This window comes from Mandrillus leucophaeus, unplaced genomic scaffold (genome assembly GCF_000951045.1).
Source record: "Mandrillus leucophaeus isolate KB7577 unplaced genomic scaffold, Mleu.le_1.0 Scaffold18, whole genome shotgun sequence".
NCBI lineage: Eukaryota > Metazoa > Chordata > Mammalia > Primates > Cercopithecidae > Mandrillus > Mandrillus leucophaeus.
Window position 1 is genome coordinate 6,810,981 of NW_012101809.1, and position 17,914 is coordinate 6,828,894.

Genomic DNA, 17,914 nt, shown 5'->3' on the forward strand with positions numbered 1-17,914 from the left:
CACTGCAAGCTCCGCCTCCCGGGTTCACACCATTCTCCTGCCTCAGCCTCCCGAGTAGCTGGGACTACAGGCGCCCACCACCACACCCAGCTAATTTTTGTATTTGTAGTAGAGATGGGGTTTCACCGTGTTGGCCAGGATGGTCTCCATCTCCTGACCTCGTGATCCACCCACCTTGGCCTCCCAAAGTGTTGGGATAATAGGCGTGTGCCACCGCGCCCCACCTATTAGAAAATTCTTGATCCCCCACCCAGATCTATTGAATCAGAGACTCTGCAGATGGGCCCCAGGAGTCTTGAGTTTTAATAAGCTTTCCAGGTGATTCTGATGCATGCTGAAGTTTAAAAACTTTTGATCTAGTTTCTAGGTTAGCAGGTATGTTTACATGTGTTGGTTTTCTAATTAAATATAAAACCAAATTAAACAAATACATACAGTCATGTGAGAACTAACGGAGACTGTGTTTTCAGATCTAAGGATAACTTTTTATGCACTTGAGACTTACTTGGAAAAGGAAAAAGACTTCCTAGCAACCTATCGATGTTAATATAGCAACACCCACCGCTAAGCCAACACAGAACAATATAGATTCAGAACAGATGTTGCATCAAAATAAAAAAGTTTTAAAGTCCTGAAATACAAGGCAAGAATGATGGTAATTAGATATGGATGTTGCTCCCTGAACATCAGGGTGAAAACCAGTCTCTCTTCTTGGTTCACAGCATAAGCCTTTGCACCAAGTTTTTTCCAAGTCTCTGCCTTCGTGCTGACTCTGACATCTGCTCTACCTGGCAGCGTGTGGTGCCTGCTTTGGGGGCTTCCAATCTGTGCAGAGCAAGGGGTAGCCATGGGAGATGTCATCTCCCTCCCCGAGTGAGGAGAGATGGGTGGCTTCAGTAGAGATGTTACAGCTCTTCTGCTCCCAGCAGGGCCTGTGGATGGCTGCCAGGTTTGGATCAGACTGGGAGGACTGGCCTGTCTCCAGCCTGTGCTTGGACCTTAGTGAGAATGAAGCATGTGCCTCGAGTAATTGCCTCCTCAGCGCAGCAGCCTGGTTGCTATTGTTGTCCTGCTATTTTCTCTGAACAAGCCATGTTATCTTCTCCTGTGAATATTAATTTCCCCTGAGTTAGGATAATTGGGCCGAGAGCAGCCATCTGCAGAGCTCTGCCATGTTGGCAGGGCTTTTCAGCAGGCCCTGGCCAGAGGACCATTTCTTGGAGTGGTTTCCACTTTCCTCCCATTAAGAATCTATCCTTTCGCAAGTGAGGTTACAGGGCTTGTCCCTGAGCCTTCTAGCCAGAGATAACACAGTTGGTACTCAAATCCAGGATTTCTGAATTTCACATTTGGAGTTCTTCCTCTACCTTTTGATGTTTTTAAGTATCTTGTACATGGAAAGAGTCAATAAATATCTGCTCAATACATGGATTATAAATATGAGGGAAAGAAATCTGTGCTTAGTTCAGAAATGAGATTACATTTCAAAATAATGAGAGCTTTGAACAGTAGTCATTATTCAGATCCACGAAAAAATACATTTGACAATTGTGTTGTGGTTGGAATGAATTAATAAACAATTCAAAAAGAATAAATAGATCATGGGTGTAGCCCACATTGATAGCTCCTCGGCTTTTAGTTGAAAATACTTACTAGGTATGTACTGTGTGCAGAGCACAGTGACCAAATGGAGTCAGTCCCTGTTCTGAGGGAGAATCTCTCAGTGGGAAAGATTGTTGTAATTGCCCACCTGTGATCTAAGTACCATGCAATGAGAGCAGCTCAGAGTGCCATGGGATTAGAGACCCAAAGCCAGCAAGGAATATTCTCTAAAAGGTAATTACAAACCCATTGTGGTCGTCAATAGGAGAGCTAATACTTTCCAACTTGTGCATGATCTGTGGCCTCATCTGATCTCTTTGTGTTTCCCCCACAATCTAGGTAACAACTGGTGGAAGAGCCAGCTACTACGTGTCTTATCGAAGAGAGGCCTTTGCTCAGATAAAGCTGCCTAAGTACTCGTTGCCAAAGGTACTGCATGCACCACCAGCAGTCCTGGGTCCCTCCAGGCAAAGGGAGGGTTGGAGAGGCTGCCTTGTTGGGCAACTGGGAGGTTTGATCTGTTTGGAAGGACTGTTGGCATTTAGACTCACTCACCGCCAAGTCGTTTAGCCTCCCTTAATGGTGCACAACCTGGATTCTGTATTCCTGTCTCAGCTGGGTACCAGCCAAGAGCTTTGATTTCCTGTAACTCAAAGGTCTGATATAACCTTGGGTCATTTCCCAGGGGCAGTAATGAAAGGAACACTAGCTTTGGAATCTCCTCGGAGGGGCTCTCCCTTTTGCAAAGGGCTTTATCACCAAATAGAAGGCCAAACTCAGGCAGGAGGACAGATGCTATATGAGTGTGCATAAAAGTGCACAGATAAGTCTGGTGGTTTTCTTGCTTCTTTCTACATTTTAAGGCTAAACGGAAATGTATTGCCTATGTTTCTACTCCACCCACCACCATGAGTAATTAAAACGGGGTAAACTAATAGAATGTTAATATCAAATGTAGGCATTTTAACGTTTGATTTAACTCTTCTGTTGAAAAATCATAAAGCTTACTTTGGGGACCCCATTCCTTGTAAACATTGGCTTCTGGAGGGAGATGGACCTTAGAACCTCATTGTGAAAATGGACAGGTTATAATTGCATCACTGAATGAAGCTGCAAAGCAGAAAAATCTCAGGCAGCACGCGTATCAAGTGTAATGTGGCAAAGACTTGGGTCTCTAAGCTGGTGCTAAGGAACGTATTATGAAAGGTTAAATGAGGACAGAGGTGGAGGAATTATGGCATGAGAAAGTGGATAATTTCCTACCCCCAGTTGCTATTATTCATTCATTAATTTATGCATGCATGTATTCATTCATTTATTCTTTTATGCATCCGTTCAACTATTCTTTCTCCATTTAACTTTTACTCTGTGAACTAAACTCTACGAATAGAGTAGTGAATAAGATACAAATAGTCCCTGCCTTCATGGATATTATGTTCTGGAAAAAAAAGATACTGAATAAGCAATGATAGGTATGAGAGTGTTATACACATTCAAGGGCCATCTTGGCATACAAGGTGGTTTTAGTTAACTATGGGAAGGGAGGGCAGTTTCCTAGAAAAAGTGGTGTTTAAGTTGATACAAGAAAAATAAAGGAGTCAATTCTGCAAACAAAGATGGGGAGAAGCTGATAGAAGATATATGCATAGGCCCGATTTTAAGAGACAGCACACTTCATTCAACAAACTAAAAAGCCATCTTGAGAGACTGGGTTGCAGAGAGGCTGGTAAGGTCAGTAGAGATCACTTTAAGTAGCTTCAAGGGCCATGGGAACCCATTTCTTATTTTCTCCACCCTCTCTCTGATTAGCTTTATGGGACCATTGTGTAGTATTGTGTTTGCAGGATGTACCCATCAGATGTTCTAAACCCAAACAGGAAAGAGGTATTCCAGCTTGGATAAGGTTAGAAAGGGGAAATTCACAGTTATGCTCTTTCTAAAGGAGAATGCCTCATTACACTAACCTGACAGTCTCCCATGTTTCTAAGCCTAGGAAATGAGTTTAGAGAACTTTCCAAGCCGTCTCCCTGAGGTAGGGATTATTTTATCTCTGTATGTGTGCACATTTTATGTATTTTTAACCTTCTCAGGAAAACAAACCATTCACTCCCCTGGACAGTGTGGCTGCAGGTGGGGACAAATGAGGCCCTGAATTGATCACAACCCTAGAACACTCCGTTAATGATTAGCAACCCCGAGGCAATTTATTGTGGTGGAATGCCATCCGCTCAGTCCCTTTTATAGAACCTCATCCAGAGCAGCTTCTCATTAATATGAGGGCTGCTGTGAAAATAGCTGGATGGTTATCGATCCCCTTTATTAGCCAGTGCTGGCCCAGGTTTTCATAGTCAAAACTGAAGAGGTGGGGACAGAGAGGGTGGAGGGAGATTGGTTCTTTCCATTGTTTAAGAATGGAAATGGCTTTTAAGCAAGTCCTTGCTGTTCCATGCAGTGCCCGTGGATGCTTTTAGGTGGTTTGCTTAGAAACAAAGGCATGAAGAGCTCCCTGTCATCATTGCCCTCGCAGCTCTGCTCCCAGCTTACATGTTCAGAATGTGCTCTCCTGGGGTACTCCATAGCTCTGGAGTGTTTGGCAGAGAATGAAATGAGCGCCATTAACAATAAACAGGGTTATTAGGAGCCGCAGCCTTGTGCTGAGCCCTCCATAACTCAGTCCCTGGGCATCAGGTTGGTGCTGTCAGTCTAATAGGCATGAAAAGCAGACAGCACTTGGACTCAGGAAGGGGAACATCACACACTGGGGCCTATCATGGGGAGGGGGGAGGGGGGAGGGATTGCACTGGGAGTTATACCTGATGTAAATGACGAGTTGATGGGTGCAGCACACCAACATGGCACAAGTATACATATGTAACAAACCTGCACGTTATGCACATGTACCCTACAACTTAAAGTATAATAATAATAAATAAATTTAAAAAAAAAAAAAAAGAAAAGCAGACAGCAGCAGAGGGCATGGGGCAGGTGATAGGGAGCAGGTAACCTAGGAAAAGACAGGTGAGCTTATGAGCAGAAACCCTGAGCTTTCATTCCAACTCTACCGCTTACTTATCCATGAGCCCGGGTCTTCACATCTGTGAAATGGGGATACTATTGTTTGACAAAGTTGTGAGGATTTAATGAATGTCTCATTGTTGGTCAAGTGTAAAGTGCTCGACAAATCTAAGGAACAGTTTTGATTTGGGGGCAATTAATACTGAGGCTCTTAACCTGTCCTACATGGAGATCAGTGTTCATAATGGGATCGCATCCCAGACTGACCTTGGAATTAATATTGCCTTAAACCCTCACTTTACCACTCTGAGCCTGATATACCCTCTTTTGTCTCTTAGATTCTAGACTTATTCTTAACTTACTACTCTAATAAATTGTTTCTACAAGAGAAAAGATTTTTGTTTCTTTCCGTATAGGATTCAGGTTGGAAGTAAAAATGTTGATCTTTGCCTGAGCCCTGTGCTCCTGGAAAACAGCCAAGGTTAAGAAACTGCACCCTTTTGTGTTTGGGAAATGTCTTATTGCAGACCCCCTCTCTGCATGAGACTTGATAAGACTCAGATGTCTGCCTTGTTTACCTATAATAGGACCGGATTCCCTTTCTTTTTCTCATAAATGATTTGCTAAAATGTTGTCCTTCTGGCCAATCTGGACAAAATGCCTGCTAATTTGACTTACTCAAACTTAAAACTAACTTTTCCCCTTCCTCAAGCCCCTGAACTTTGACCCACTCTTGAGCTTGTGTAAGCAGTGGTAGCTGAAGCAAACATGGCAATGAGGAACAGCCCCCCTTCGCAGCCCTTCTGAGAATCAGCCGACCCCGAAGAAAATTTCCTGTTCAATTGCTCAATCATACCACCTGCACACCCTACTTTTCAAGTGCAATTATTTCTAGTCTTCTTTTACTTTCCCCCATAAAAGTAATTCTTTTCTGTCTTTACTTCAAGATGCTTACAGGTATTGCAAGTCTTTTCAAATAAAATCTCTTCTTACCTAAGTCTGGGTCCATTTTTTATTTGACAGTAGAATATGGTTAATTCTGTTTTGAATAATAAAAGAGAGGAAAGGGAAATATGTCTTAGAAAATTCATTATAATGATAATGACAATGATATTAACCTTTTGTTTCCTCAGTTTTTACATTTCCCCAAATACTGATTTATCCTTCACTGCTGTGTCATGGCCACACTTCTTAAAGAGTTATCTGTAATTCTAATCTCTTTTCTCATTTCCTATTTGCTCTTCAACCTACTGCTGTATATTCTCTGCCTTTACATCCGTCTATCCACTATTTCACTAAAAATCCCTAGCCATTGCTACAGTGGCCACCTTCATGCCAAATCAAATAGATGCCTCTACATCTTTATTGATTTTCACCATTCTGGAACATTTAACACTGATGAAAATAATCCATACTTGATACTCTTCTCTTTCATAGTTTTTTTTTTAATGAGCTTTTTTTTTTTTTTTTTTTTTTTTTTTTTTGGTAGATTCCCTTCTTACCACTCTCTAAATGTTGGTGTTCCTAAGTTTTTCTTGTATTCTGCATGGTTCCTGGGTGACTTCATCCCTCACTCTTTTTCAATATTGGTGACTCCTGTATCTACAACCCCAGCCCATATCTCTCCATTGAGCTCTAGACCGCATAACCAACTGCCTATTTGATGTAGATCCTCTTAAAGATATCCCATTTAACCAAGGTCGGAAACTAAGCTTCTAGTCTGCACTTTATAGTCCTTATATCCCATTTTTCTCCTATGTTTACTTATATACTCCATTTATTTTTCAATAATCTTTTGTTGGATGTCTACCATGTGCCAGATACTCTGGTGAGTATTAGAGATAAAGTGATACATCAGAGAACATAGTTTATGCTCTTTGGGATCTTATAATCTAATGAAAGAGACAGACATCAAACAAATAATTACGTAAGAGACTAATTATAATTGTAGTGAATTCTATAAAGGAAAAGAGGAGTTTCATAAGGCACGTATCTAAGGCATTATGTATTTGTCCTACTCCCTTCTCCCCCTGTAGATTTTACCTCCTTACTATCTCACCAGTCTGTCTCCTGGAGACCTCATGGAGAACCAGCTTCCTTGGTTCAGGCCCTCCTGAGTTATTATCTGGACTGTTGCTGTGACCTTTTAAGCCTTTCTCCCTGCCTCTAGCATTGCCCCTCTCAAGGCCCCTCTTCACAATGCTTCCACAATTAATTTGATCATGCAAGGATCCCCATCCTCTCTAACTAAATCTCTCTATATATCAATTCTAATCATGTCTTTCTCTTGCTTAAAATCTTGTGATAATTTTGTGCTATTCTTTGGGCAAAAGTTAGGTGTGCCATATTACCCCTTATGATGTAGCCACTGTCTGCCTCACCTCCTTCAGAGGAAAACTGCTTTTATGTGACACAGATTCCCACACATTTCATTGATTATTCCATCCTGATTGTCACCTGTAAGCGTTTGTACTCCAGTCACCATTTTTAGCACCTCTATCATAGCACTTAGTCAAGTTTGAGAAAGGCCGCTAGAGTATGTGATGTCTCCACCATTAGAGGACAACTTATTTAGGGCAGGTTTTACTTTTTCTCTATTTCCATTGTCTGACACATGGCAGATGCTTAATAACACGGTATTTATATAATAAATAAAGTTACATGGGGCCCAGATTATACGAAAATGCTTCAATAACAATGAAGTATTTTCACCATTGTTCACCTAAGAAGTCACAGGTCTTAGTTTTCAAAAGCAATCATAACTCTCCCAAATTATTGTCTTGGCAGAGCAGACAGGGAATGTTATTTATAATTGCTTTCCAAATATAAATATGTATGTGATTATGTCTGATGCTTTTCAGGTTCCAAGTTTAGTAAAGTCCCAGTCTAAATTTAGTCTTATTGCATTTTCCCTCCTTGGATTTCTCTCTTTAGCACCAAATTTTTCCCTGCATGTTCTCAGGACCAACAAGTAAGGCAAGGACACACGCTATGGAGCTAGACTGAGGTAACTCAGTTCAAGAAATAAGCTTCATTATTGTTCGGGTCTCTATTGGACCAATTTTAGCTAATTATACTTTTCTTTTTCTTGAAGACTGAATGTTCTAGTTATTGTTGGTTGACCGCATTCAACCATAGAGACCTATTTAGACAGAGGTTATGTATTTCAGAGTGTTTCGAAGAGTAATTCCCCGGACTTAGATGCACCAGAATCACCTGGAGGGCTTGTTCAGATGGAAGAATCTAAGGGTCTACTCCAGATATACTGAATTATAATCTCAGGTAGTGACCAGGATTAGAGACAGCCAGGTTTTCTGTATGTACATTTTAGGTTAATGTTCTCAGCACAAGTCTGCATGCTTTTAAGATTGCTAGGTCATTTTGATGCACACCAAAGTTATATCCCCCACTGATACAGTGTTTAAAAGTTAGCTTCTTGATTAAGATTAGGTTTAAATTAAGATTAGGTTGTAGGTTTATATCTTAGTAATGTCATTTATTAGCTTTGGCAAATTAAGGAATTCTCAAACAGATATGTCAGAATTCTGGAAATCAGAGAGCAGTCTTACTCCAGAGCCTGGAGCACTTATTCACCAGGTGACACAGCCCCAGGACTGCATTAACCTAATGTGCACTCACAGCGAACCTGGCTGCCTCTAATCCTGACCATGCCCTGGTGTTTTAAGTTGTTCTTTTCCCATTTCTTTTACATTAGTTTAGTCTAAAATAACTTAGCTCGTTCATTTTTATGACCAAAACATCTGGGAAAAACCAGGCATTTCTATTGCATTTTTAACAGGGTAAGTGAATTTAATTCGTATTTCCTGCAGCTGCGATTTCCCCTCCTACTGGGTTCTTGGGCATTCATTCCACACCAACACAACACGATTTCCTCACATGGTTTTTAAGAGTAAGCTTTTTTTTCCATTTTCAAGCAGCTCAGCAGGAACCTGTAATTCTACAAGGTGTGTAAGCACAAATGAGCAAGTGAGGTCTTAGTCAAGGTGACCTAGAGAGTTCAAGGCCAGAGGCTGAGATTTGACAAAGAATCTTCAATAAAAAGATCCAGAACTTGCTTTTCTACTTCTCTCACCTCCAGGTTGCCCAAATCAAATGGGTTTACTCCTTTGTAAATCGTCTTGGAGGAACTCTCTGTGGTGCTGACATTACAGACATTGCTGTTTCTTTTTACTTGAAAAGGTTTCTAGGAAAGGTTGGTCAAACACAGTAAAGGCTAGACCCTGCCTGATTATTAAGTTACAGTCAGCTCCAATCCCCCATCATCCTTTTACCAGTGCTTTCCACCACAGCAACAAGGTTGCCTTTCCTTCTGCTGTCTATTACTCTTTGGCATGTACACCAGGATGTTTATGCAGTTTTTAGCTACTTCCATTTTTGGCAAAGGATTATCCATGTCCTCCTGACTGTGTCAGTTCTCTAGGTAAGGTCTTAAATTTGTGATAATATTTGTACAGTGCCTACCTACACAGGCAAACTGACTTTTATAAATTATTTTGTATTGTAAACTACTAGATTTGATTTTAGAAATGATCCAGACAGAGCAAGACCCTGTGTGTAAAATTTTTTTAATTAAAAAAATTAAAATGATCCAGTCCAGGCTTAAAACTAAATGATGTCAGGGACCAGGAAGTTAACATCAGTATGTAAGTGGCAGACCATAAGAACATATGGAGATAGAGGGCTGAGACCCTAACTCAGGGTCCTGACTCCATCTGAAAGACCACAGACTCTGGTTTTCAGTACAGAAAATGGCCAAGCTAAACATTTGTGATTCATATTTACTTCATGAGTCATCAGTTTGAAATCTCTAATCTAGAGGTTATGTATCCAATGACTGGAAACCATCCATTAGGTTAGAGTCAGACCACAGAGGTTCAAAACCTGGTTCTGCCATTCAATAGCCATATAATCTGAAATAGATTGGTAAGCTTCTGTGCGCCTGAGTTTGCTCTTCAGTAAAATGGAAATAATCATATCACTCCCCTCACAAAATTATTTTCATTTTTAATAGAAAAAATACATTTAGATGGCTTAGAATAGTGCCCGAAGAGATGTTTTTCTTGGTAGCCCAACCTCTTCACTAGGTGAGAGACTGACACATTCAGCATCATGCGGCTTACTTATAGCAGTGCTTATATTTTGACCCAGAACATTAAATTCCAGGTTGAATATCCTTTTCTCTATATCAGTGATCTTCAATATAATTTTATTGGCAGCAGAACCTCTCTTACCTTTGACTCCTAAAATATTACACAGAACTCGTGTATACAGCAGATGCAAGTGGTTCTGCTCTGATTGAAACAGGATTGCAGGTCTAGAGCTCCACTCATCGGTTATACCTCCATGCCACATTTCTTGCAATCCTCATGACTCTGAAGATTCTAAAGAAAAGTGTGTAAACCACCATACTACAGAATTTAAAAACATGAGTGAATATCTAATGACAAGATAGGCTGTGTCTTCATTGCATGCGTGAGCTTCCTTGGGCAAGGGTGTCTGTCTCTGTTGGCACTAACTCTTAAATTTTAGGTATAACAATAAAAAATGAAAGTAGATGAATCCTTGGAAGCCGTGGGAAATGATATCAACCAAAGCCCCTAACACCCATTTTGCTGTCACTTAGCAAGGAACAGAAATCATGAAGCTCGTAATTTATAGCCTTGGTTCAACATGGAATTGTTTAACATTGCCTATAACTCAAGCTTTTTCTCAGCAGTTTCATAAGTCATAGTAATTGCTTGGCATCCCAATGGGCAGAGAGATACGGAGATCTGCTGCCTTTTAAGCCTTCCATCTTCTTTCAGGACATGCACATCATCAGTACAGACGAGAACCAAGTATTTGCAGCAGTCCAAGAATGGAACCAGAACGACACGTACAACCTCTACATCTCAGACACGCGTGGGATTTACTTCACTCTGGCCATGGAGAACATCAAGAGCAGCAGAGGTCTAATGGGGAACATCATTATTGAATTGTATGAGGTATGTAGCCAAAATTGTCCTTCCCTTGGACCTATCTTTTTCATGAATTTTAATGGTATAAACACAAGCGCTGGAGTTCTGGGTTCAGATTCCAGCTCTACCACTTAGCAATTGTATGACTTTGGGCAAGGGACTTAACTTCTATATGCCTCAATTCTAGTAACATAGAGATAAAATATTTACCTAAGGAGATTATTGTGAGATGAGAGATGACGGATGTAATGCATCTAGTATAGTGACTGACTCAACAGAGTTAGTATTCCTGTATGTATAAACAACTGATTACTAGACAGAAATTAAGGTACTTGGCATAGGTGATTTTTTAAGTAGCTTTGTAAACTCTGTGTTGCTTTTGTGGACCCGGAGTGGAGGGAATAGTGCTATTTATGTGCCTTAAATTACTTGGAAAGTCCTGTTTTGTGAACAAATTTTATAGGAAAATAAAAGTGAATATCAGTGGTGGGAATGAGAGTTTTTCTAAGATGCCACCAGATGCCAACATCTGTGCAGGGTAAAAAACTGGTCTTGACAGGAGTGTGTCACTTATATTGAGCTTGTTAAAAAGTGTGATAACTAGTTAAAGAGTAATTAGGAAACCAAGTGACTCCATGTAGTAACTGTAGTGAGAAAGAGAGAAAAAAATAAACTACTTTCAGTGACCTAAAAGATGTGGTACCTTTTATAGTGGCACTGTGTGACCTTTGACAGTCCTAGATCCAATGAAGGAATTTGACTGACCACCTGGATATGAAGGATTGAGTTGAGCAATGAAGGCGTGTCTCATTATCCAGTATTCACCAGTAACCAGTGGCCACACCCATACAGACTGTGATGGTTGAGGTCATTCATAGAAAGACATACGTTGTCTATTCTGGGTGGTGGTCTTGGAGCTGGGTGAGCTGTTCCCTTGTGGGTTTTCCTTTTGAGGAGTAGAAGTGGCTACATGCATGGGCTTCTGCTTTACAGTGGTCTCTGAGCAGTGCCTGTCAAAGTCCCAGCAGCCCTAAATTGGTATCTAAGTTGGCTATTCAGTTACTGAGTGATATGGTTTGGTTCTGTGTTCCTACCCAAATCCCATTTCAAATTGTAGTCCCCACGTGTTGAGGGAGGGACCTGGTGGGAGGTGATTGGATCATAGGGGTGGTTTTCACATGCTGTTCTCATGATAGTGAGTGAGTTCTCACAAAAGCTAATGGTTTTAAAGTGTGGAACTTCCTCGCTCCCTCTCTCTCTCTTGCCACTATATAAGACATACCTTGCTTCCCCCTTGCCTTCCATTGTGGTTGTAAGTTTCCTGAGACTTTCCCAGCCATACAGAACTGTGAGTCAATTAAACCTCTTTTCTTCATAAATTACCCAGTCTCATAGTATCGTTATAGTAGTGCGAGAACCGACTAATACACTGAGAGGAGTAGAAATATTTAAGATTGCACCTGTTCTGTTAGGCAGAGAGATGATAACATAAAGGCATGGGACAAATGAATGTACATTTTAAAACAAGGAGTGAATGTCATTGCGCAGAAAATAAAATCAGTAGAAATACCCTGATTTCCTAGAGAGTAACTGACAAGTGCTGAAATAATTCCCTTAAACAACAAGGTCCCAGTTTGGGAAATGTTCCAGATTTTTTTATGGAAGTGTGGAGACTAGTAGAGATGACTAAGGGGAGTAAATACCTTTGGGAAGCTTACATTTCTATGCCTCTAATCATACCAGGAGGCAGAAATACACCTTTGTTATTGGACAATAAGTCACATCTTGTGGGAGGGTTTGAATTAATGTTCCCAGGACTGAGGCCATTCCAAGTTCGTGTTTGTACAAGTAAAGCCGTAGAGATAAGACTGTGATTCATGTCTCTGTGATCAGACCCAAATAGGGGAGGGTGGGCATCGCTGCAGATGACCTTGCAGTCAAGAAATTCTGGTGTCTCTGATCTTCTTGGTACAGTGGGTGAGTTTGCCACTATGCTGCTCTTATTCTAAGAAGGGGTGCCTGAAACTCCTTGGTCATTTACAACAGTGCAACACTGTGATATGGGATGAAGCATGAATCAAAATGAAGAATGTGCCCAGATACATGCAATTTGTTTTCTTTCCACGGAAGTTGGTCTTGTGTTTTCAGTCTTATTGAAGAAAAAAAACATGCATGGTGTCATTGCATCTATAGAGAAGACATAACAGACAGGGCAACTCAAAAAAAAAAAAAACCAGCTTTCTTGATCTTGTTTTCCATTCAATTTTAGCAGGATTGATTGCATCCTTGCTTTGTGTTCAAGCCCATGAGGAAGGTGGGAGAGTTATGACTTATTTTTACCTTCAGAGAGTTTGCAATCTAGTTTGTTGGGTTTTGAGGGGGTCAGTAAACAAAGTTCCTTATGTACCTGGCCAATGCTGGAACCGATTAGGACAGCAACAAAGGGCAAGACAAATGGATATCAAACACAGCTTTATTGCTTTCAAAAATTATGCACAAGGAAGTGGGATTGATAATACCGTACCCCAGAATTGAATTCATCCATTCAGTCCCAGGCAGGAATGATAAATCAAAGACTGTCTTATAGAAGCCTGTTCCTATGACACTGCAGCATTGATGTACAAAGGATGTGATCTTTGCAGGCAGATCCCTAAAAGAAGGGCAGGGGTATGGGGATGAGCTGTGCACATGCAGTTCTTTTTCTCAATGTTACCACTCTGACCATCAGGACTTTTGCTCTGGGGAGGAAATAGTGAAGAAGTGGGAGACATTCCAAACATAGGAATGGAATGAGCCAAGAACTGAATGGATGGTGCTGATTTGTGAGAAAGTAAGCTAGACAGGCTAATTGTGTGGAATAGATGCTTGTCAGGGACAAGAATGAGGGCTGGATAAGTAGCTGAATTTCAGATTCTAGAAAACATGTAATATCAAGTGAATAAATTGGAACCTGACATTATCTAGACCGTGACCATACTGAAGATTTTTAGAGGTTAATGCTGTTTTGCACCTGGAGATACATTCTGTTTTTTGGAGATAAAGCTCAATTTAACTGGTCTCTAGGGGTCATTAGAATTTAACCTTCTTTACTGGAAATTCTCACAGAAACTGTGATTATGTACCATATGGCCAGTTAGCAAAGAGACTACAACTTTTCTGGACTCCAAGTACCCATGAGTAGTGCAACTGAGAAAACCAGTAAGTTTTCACATTCAATTCAGCTAAATTAGCACACTTTTATGGAGTGTATTTTGTTTGATGATATTAGGACTGGTACATGAGATTCATAATTACTGGAATGATACAAGTGACTCTGTTAGGGTAATTATCACAGTCTAACTTGTATTAGAGGTTTGATTCCACCAGGTTGTGGAGTCACAAAAGGATAATTCTAACTTGAGGATTTTGGAGAGACTTATAGATGACTTTGGCTTAATTATAGACAAATTGTTGGAAATAAGAAGAGAACCAGAGTCGAATGAGTAAGGATCCTATTTTATGAATGTTGAGTGACCTTGTAGAGCAGTGGGGATGGAGATTGTAAATATACTGCTAAAAAGCTTGACTGAAGATTCAGGCATTTATTCTATGGGCTAGTAAGTATTTGTCTTTTTTCCCCTCATATTTGCATACCCAGAAACTATTTGCACGTGTGATGTACTCCTCTGTGCCAGGTTAATTTGTAACTTTATATTAGAATAGGACTTTACACCTGTTTCCCCTTGACTCAAAGGTTCAGAGATGTCTTTAGGTAATTTTCAGGTAACAGGTGACTTGGGCTGACCTTGACCACTTAAGCCACAGGTATATCACTCCATCTTCTGCATGGACCTCTGAAGCCTCTTCTTGATAATGGAGAGGAGATAAAGAAAACAAGAACTTATTTGGGAATTCACCTTGCAAGTCTTGGCACTGAAATATCCTTGAACCAATGGAGATCAACCCCACGGAACTCCCCCAAAATCTAACAAGGCTGAGATAATTTCCTTTTCAAATCTGTTGGAGTTGTCTCCTGCTGTAGAGAGATTCTCCTGCTTGTTCTTTCTCAAATTCCTGCTTCAAAGTACAATATTGTCATGACTATAATTACATAATTAGGGGAGAAAATAACACTTGAAGGCCAAATAAAAATCGATCTCTTCTTTGAGGTGGTGTCAAGCCGACTCCTTCAAAACAAGGCTGGTATTGACAGTGAATGTAGCCTATTGTGTGTGCTTACCATTATTCTCATAACACTCTTTTCATGTAGAGCTCTATTGCACTGTCTTCACATCCCCAGCTATAAACTACATTTCTTTTTAATTACTCTCCCTAATAAATCAAGAAACAAATATTCTTTCCAACACCCACAGTTATACTGTGGCAACATTCTCTGAGGTGCCGGTGTGATACATTTTCTTCAGTGCTCTCCTGGATATTTTGCATCTAACTTAAAACTCCTTACAATAATAACCACGGCATACTTGGCAATGCCCTAGACTGGCACTGTCAAATAAATACATAAGGTGAGCTACATACACACTTCCACATTTTTGCTTCCCACATTTTAAAAAGTAAAAAACAACAGACAAAATTCATTGTAATAATATTTTTTATTTAAACAAAGTATCTAAAATGTCATTTCACTGTACATTCAATGTAAACAATTATTTAGTTATTTTATATTTTTTCCCTATTAATTTTCATAAGTCTGCAAAATCCTGGATATATTTTACATGTCTTGTGAATCTCAATTTATATGCTAAATTTTCACCAGAAATACTTGATCGGTATTTAACATTTCGTAAATTTACAGTAAGAAAAGAAGATTCACGTACCCAAGTTATTCTCAACAAACTTAAAAGTTTGCCAATAACTGAATTGGATATCAGTTCTTCAAATTTCTATTGGTTAAAATGAAATAAAATTAAAAATTAGTTTCTTTGTCCCCCTAGCCACATTTCAAGTAGCCATATGTGGTCAGTAGCTACTGTTTTGGATTGCACAATCATAAACAACTTACATATTTTTTTCTTATTTATCTGTCACAATATCACATTCTTCATTGTGCCTGTGAGATTACAGAGATGCGGAGAATTTAGTGGCTTGGCTCCGATCACACAGCTAGTGGTACTGCATTTCAAGAAATCCGTCTGCTTGACAAACCACTTAGGCTTTCTCATGATTCATTTTTTCTTTTTTTTGTATTTTTTATGGTGGTATAATTTATGTTTAGTAAAATTTACCCTTTTAGTATACAGTTCTGTGAGTTTTGATTTGTGCATTCTGCTGTGTAAATGTGTGCACAAATCACAATCAAGACATAGAACAGTTCCATTACCCCAAATATTCCCTTATTGCCCTTTTGTAGTCCACCCTTCTCTACCCCAAAGTCACTGACACACACACACCTGACTTCTCTTTGTCTTTAGTTTTGCCTTTTCTAGAGGGTGAGTAAATGGAATTATACAGTAGGTAACCTTTTCAGTCTGACTTTTTTCCACTTAGAATAATGCATTTGAGATTCACCCACGTTGTGGAATACATCAGTTCCTCTGTTTCTGAGCAGCATTCTGTTGTGTGGATGTGACAGAGGTTGTTTTTCAGTCACCAGCTGAAGACCGTTTAGGTTACTTTTTAAAATTTTGCGTGATTATGAATAAAATTTCTATAAACATTCTCATGACCATAAATTTTTATTTCTCATGGGTAAATACTTAGGAGTAGGATTGCTGAGTTGAATGTAAGTATATGTTTATAAGAAGCTACCAAATTTTTCCAAAAGTGGCCGTGGGATTTTGCATTTCCACTAGCAAGGTACGAGAGTAGCAGTTGCTTCACATCTTTACCAACACTTGCTTCGTTTCAGAGGAAGAGAGAAAGAGAGAGGAGGGGAGAGAGAGAGAGAGAGAGAGAGAGAGAGAGAGTGTGTGTGTGTGTGTGTGTGTGTGTGTGTGTGTGTATAGCTGTTCCAATAGGGATTTAGTGGTAACTCATTGTAGGTGCGATTTGCTTTTCTTCAGTGACTAAATAACTGGACCCAGTATACCTGGATGGATAAAATGAAACTTCCAGGCCGGGCGCGGTGGCTCACGCCTGTAATCCCAGCACTTTGGGAGGCCAAGGTGGGTGAATCACGAGGTCAGGAGTTCGAGACCAACCTGGCCAACATGGTGAAACCCCTTCTCTACTAAAAATACAAAAAAATAACTGGACGTAGTGACGGTCACCTGTAATCCCAGCTGCTCAGGAGACTGAGGCAGGAGGATCGCCTGAACCCAGGAGGCAGAGGTTGCAGTGAGCTGAGATGACGCCACTGCACTGTAGCCCAGGTGAAAGAGTGAAACACCATCTGAAAGAAAAAAAGAAAAAAGAAACTTCCCAGCCAGTCTCAGTACTCTGGTCTCTTTGACCATCTTATTGATGTTTCCTTACCTTTCCTCTCCCTAGAGCCTGTCGTCTTCTCTCTGCTTTATCATGACTTTCAGTTACCCTTATTGGGCCAGAAGGACAGCTGCTTACAGACTCCACAGGGACTTTTTTCCCTGAACCAACCTTCCTCAGCCCCTAACCACAGGTGGGACTCTAGGGACAGCCCAAGGCAGATCATGGTAATTGCTTTTCTCAGCAAAGCCCTGGCTTCTTTGTCCTGAGGTCTCTAGGAGGTGACCAACAGATGACCATGCCACCTGGACTCAGCATTCCGCCAAGGGGCCTGCTGTCAGTTTCCCTCTGTACTCAAATTGATTCCCAGAGGGAAAGTGGGCCACACATGCTGGACACCTTGTATTGTCTTCTTCTGCGGGCACCATCACAGGCTGGTACCCTTCCCCCCGGACTGCTGAAATAATCAGCAGTAGCCAAACATCTGATTTCAAACAACAGTGGGAGGAAGTATGTTTAAAGTTAATTCACTGCTCTGTACCTCCTTGGAGGAAGACAAGTAAAAATGCATGTCTCATTCTCCAATTCCTTTACATTGCATTTAGTGAGGGTAAGTAGTCTTTCATAATACTTTTGTCTTAGAAGTATATGTGTACATACAAGTGTACACATTCATGCATATATGGGTATGAATCCACTGGGTTGCAACATAAATGTATTTCTTACTTGGATTGCAGTCAAAAAGTGAAAACTGTTGGCTTAGGACACACAAAAGCCAAGTACCCTTCAAACTTACAGTCCATTTGTACAAGACATGAAGCCAAAAAGCGATTCAGTAATAATGTAAGGGCTTTGAACTATCCAAACACAAGTGGGAAATGTTCCGTTTCTTTCAGGCAGGAAGGAGATTGCTGCAGCATTATGTACAACTGCAGGAGAAACACCTTCAGAGCTGC

At 40.4% G+C, this 17,914-nt stretch overlaps 1 protein-coding gene across 1 annotated transcript in view; it reads left to right on the forward strand.

Moving 5' to 3' along the window:
• Nucleotides 1-17,914, forward strand: part of SORCS3 (sortilin-related VPS10 domain containing receptor 3) — a 618,532-nt gene that overhangs the window by 490,479 nt on the left and 110,139 nt on the right. Inside the window, exons 8-9 of the mRNA XM_011977522.1 lie at nt 1,942-2,031; nt 10,443-10,622. Coding sequence (XP_011832912.1) covers nt 1,942-2,031; nt 10,443-10,622 — 270 coding nt within the window. The remainder of the gene's footprint in view (nt 1-1,941; nt 2,032-10,442; nt 10,623-17,914) is intronic.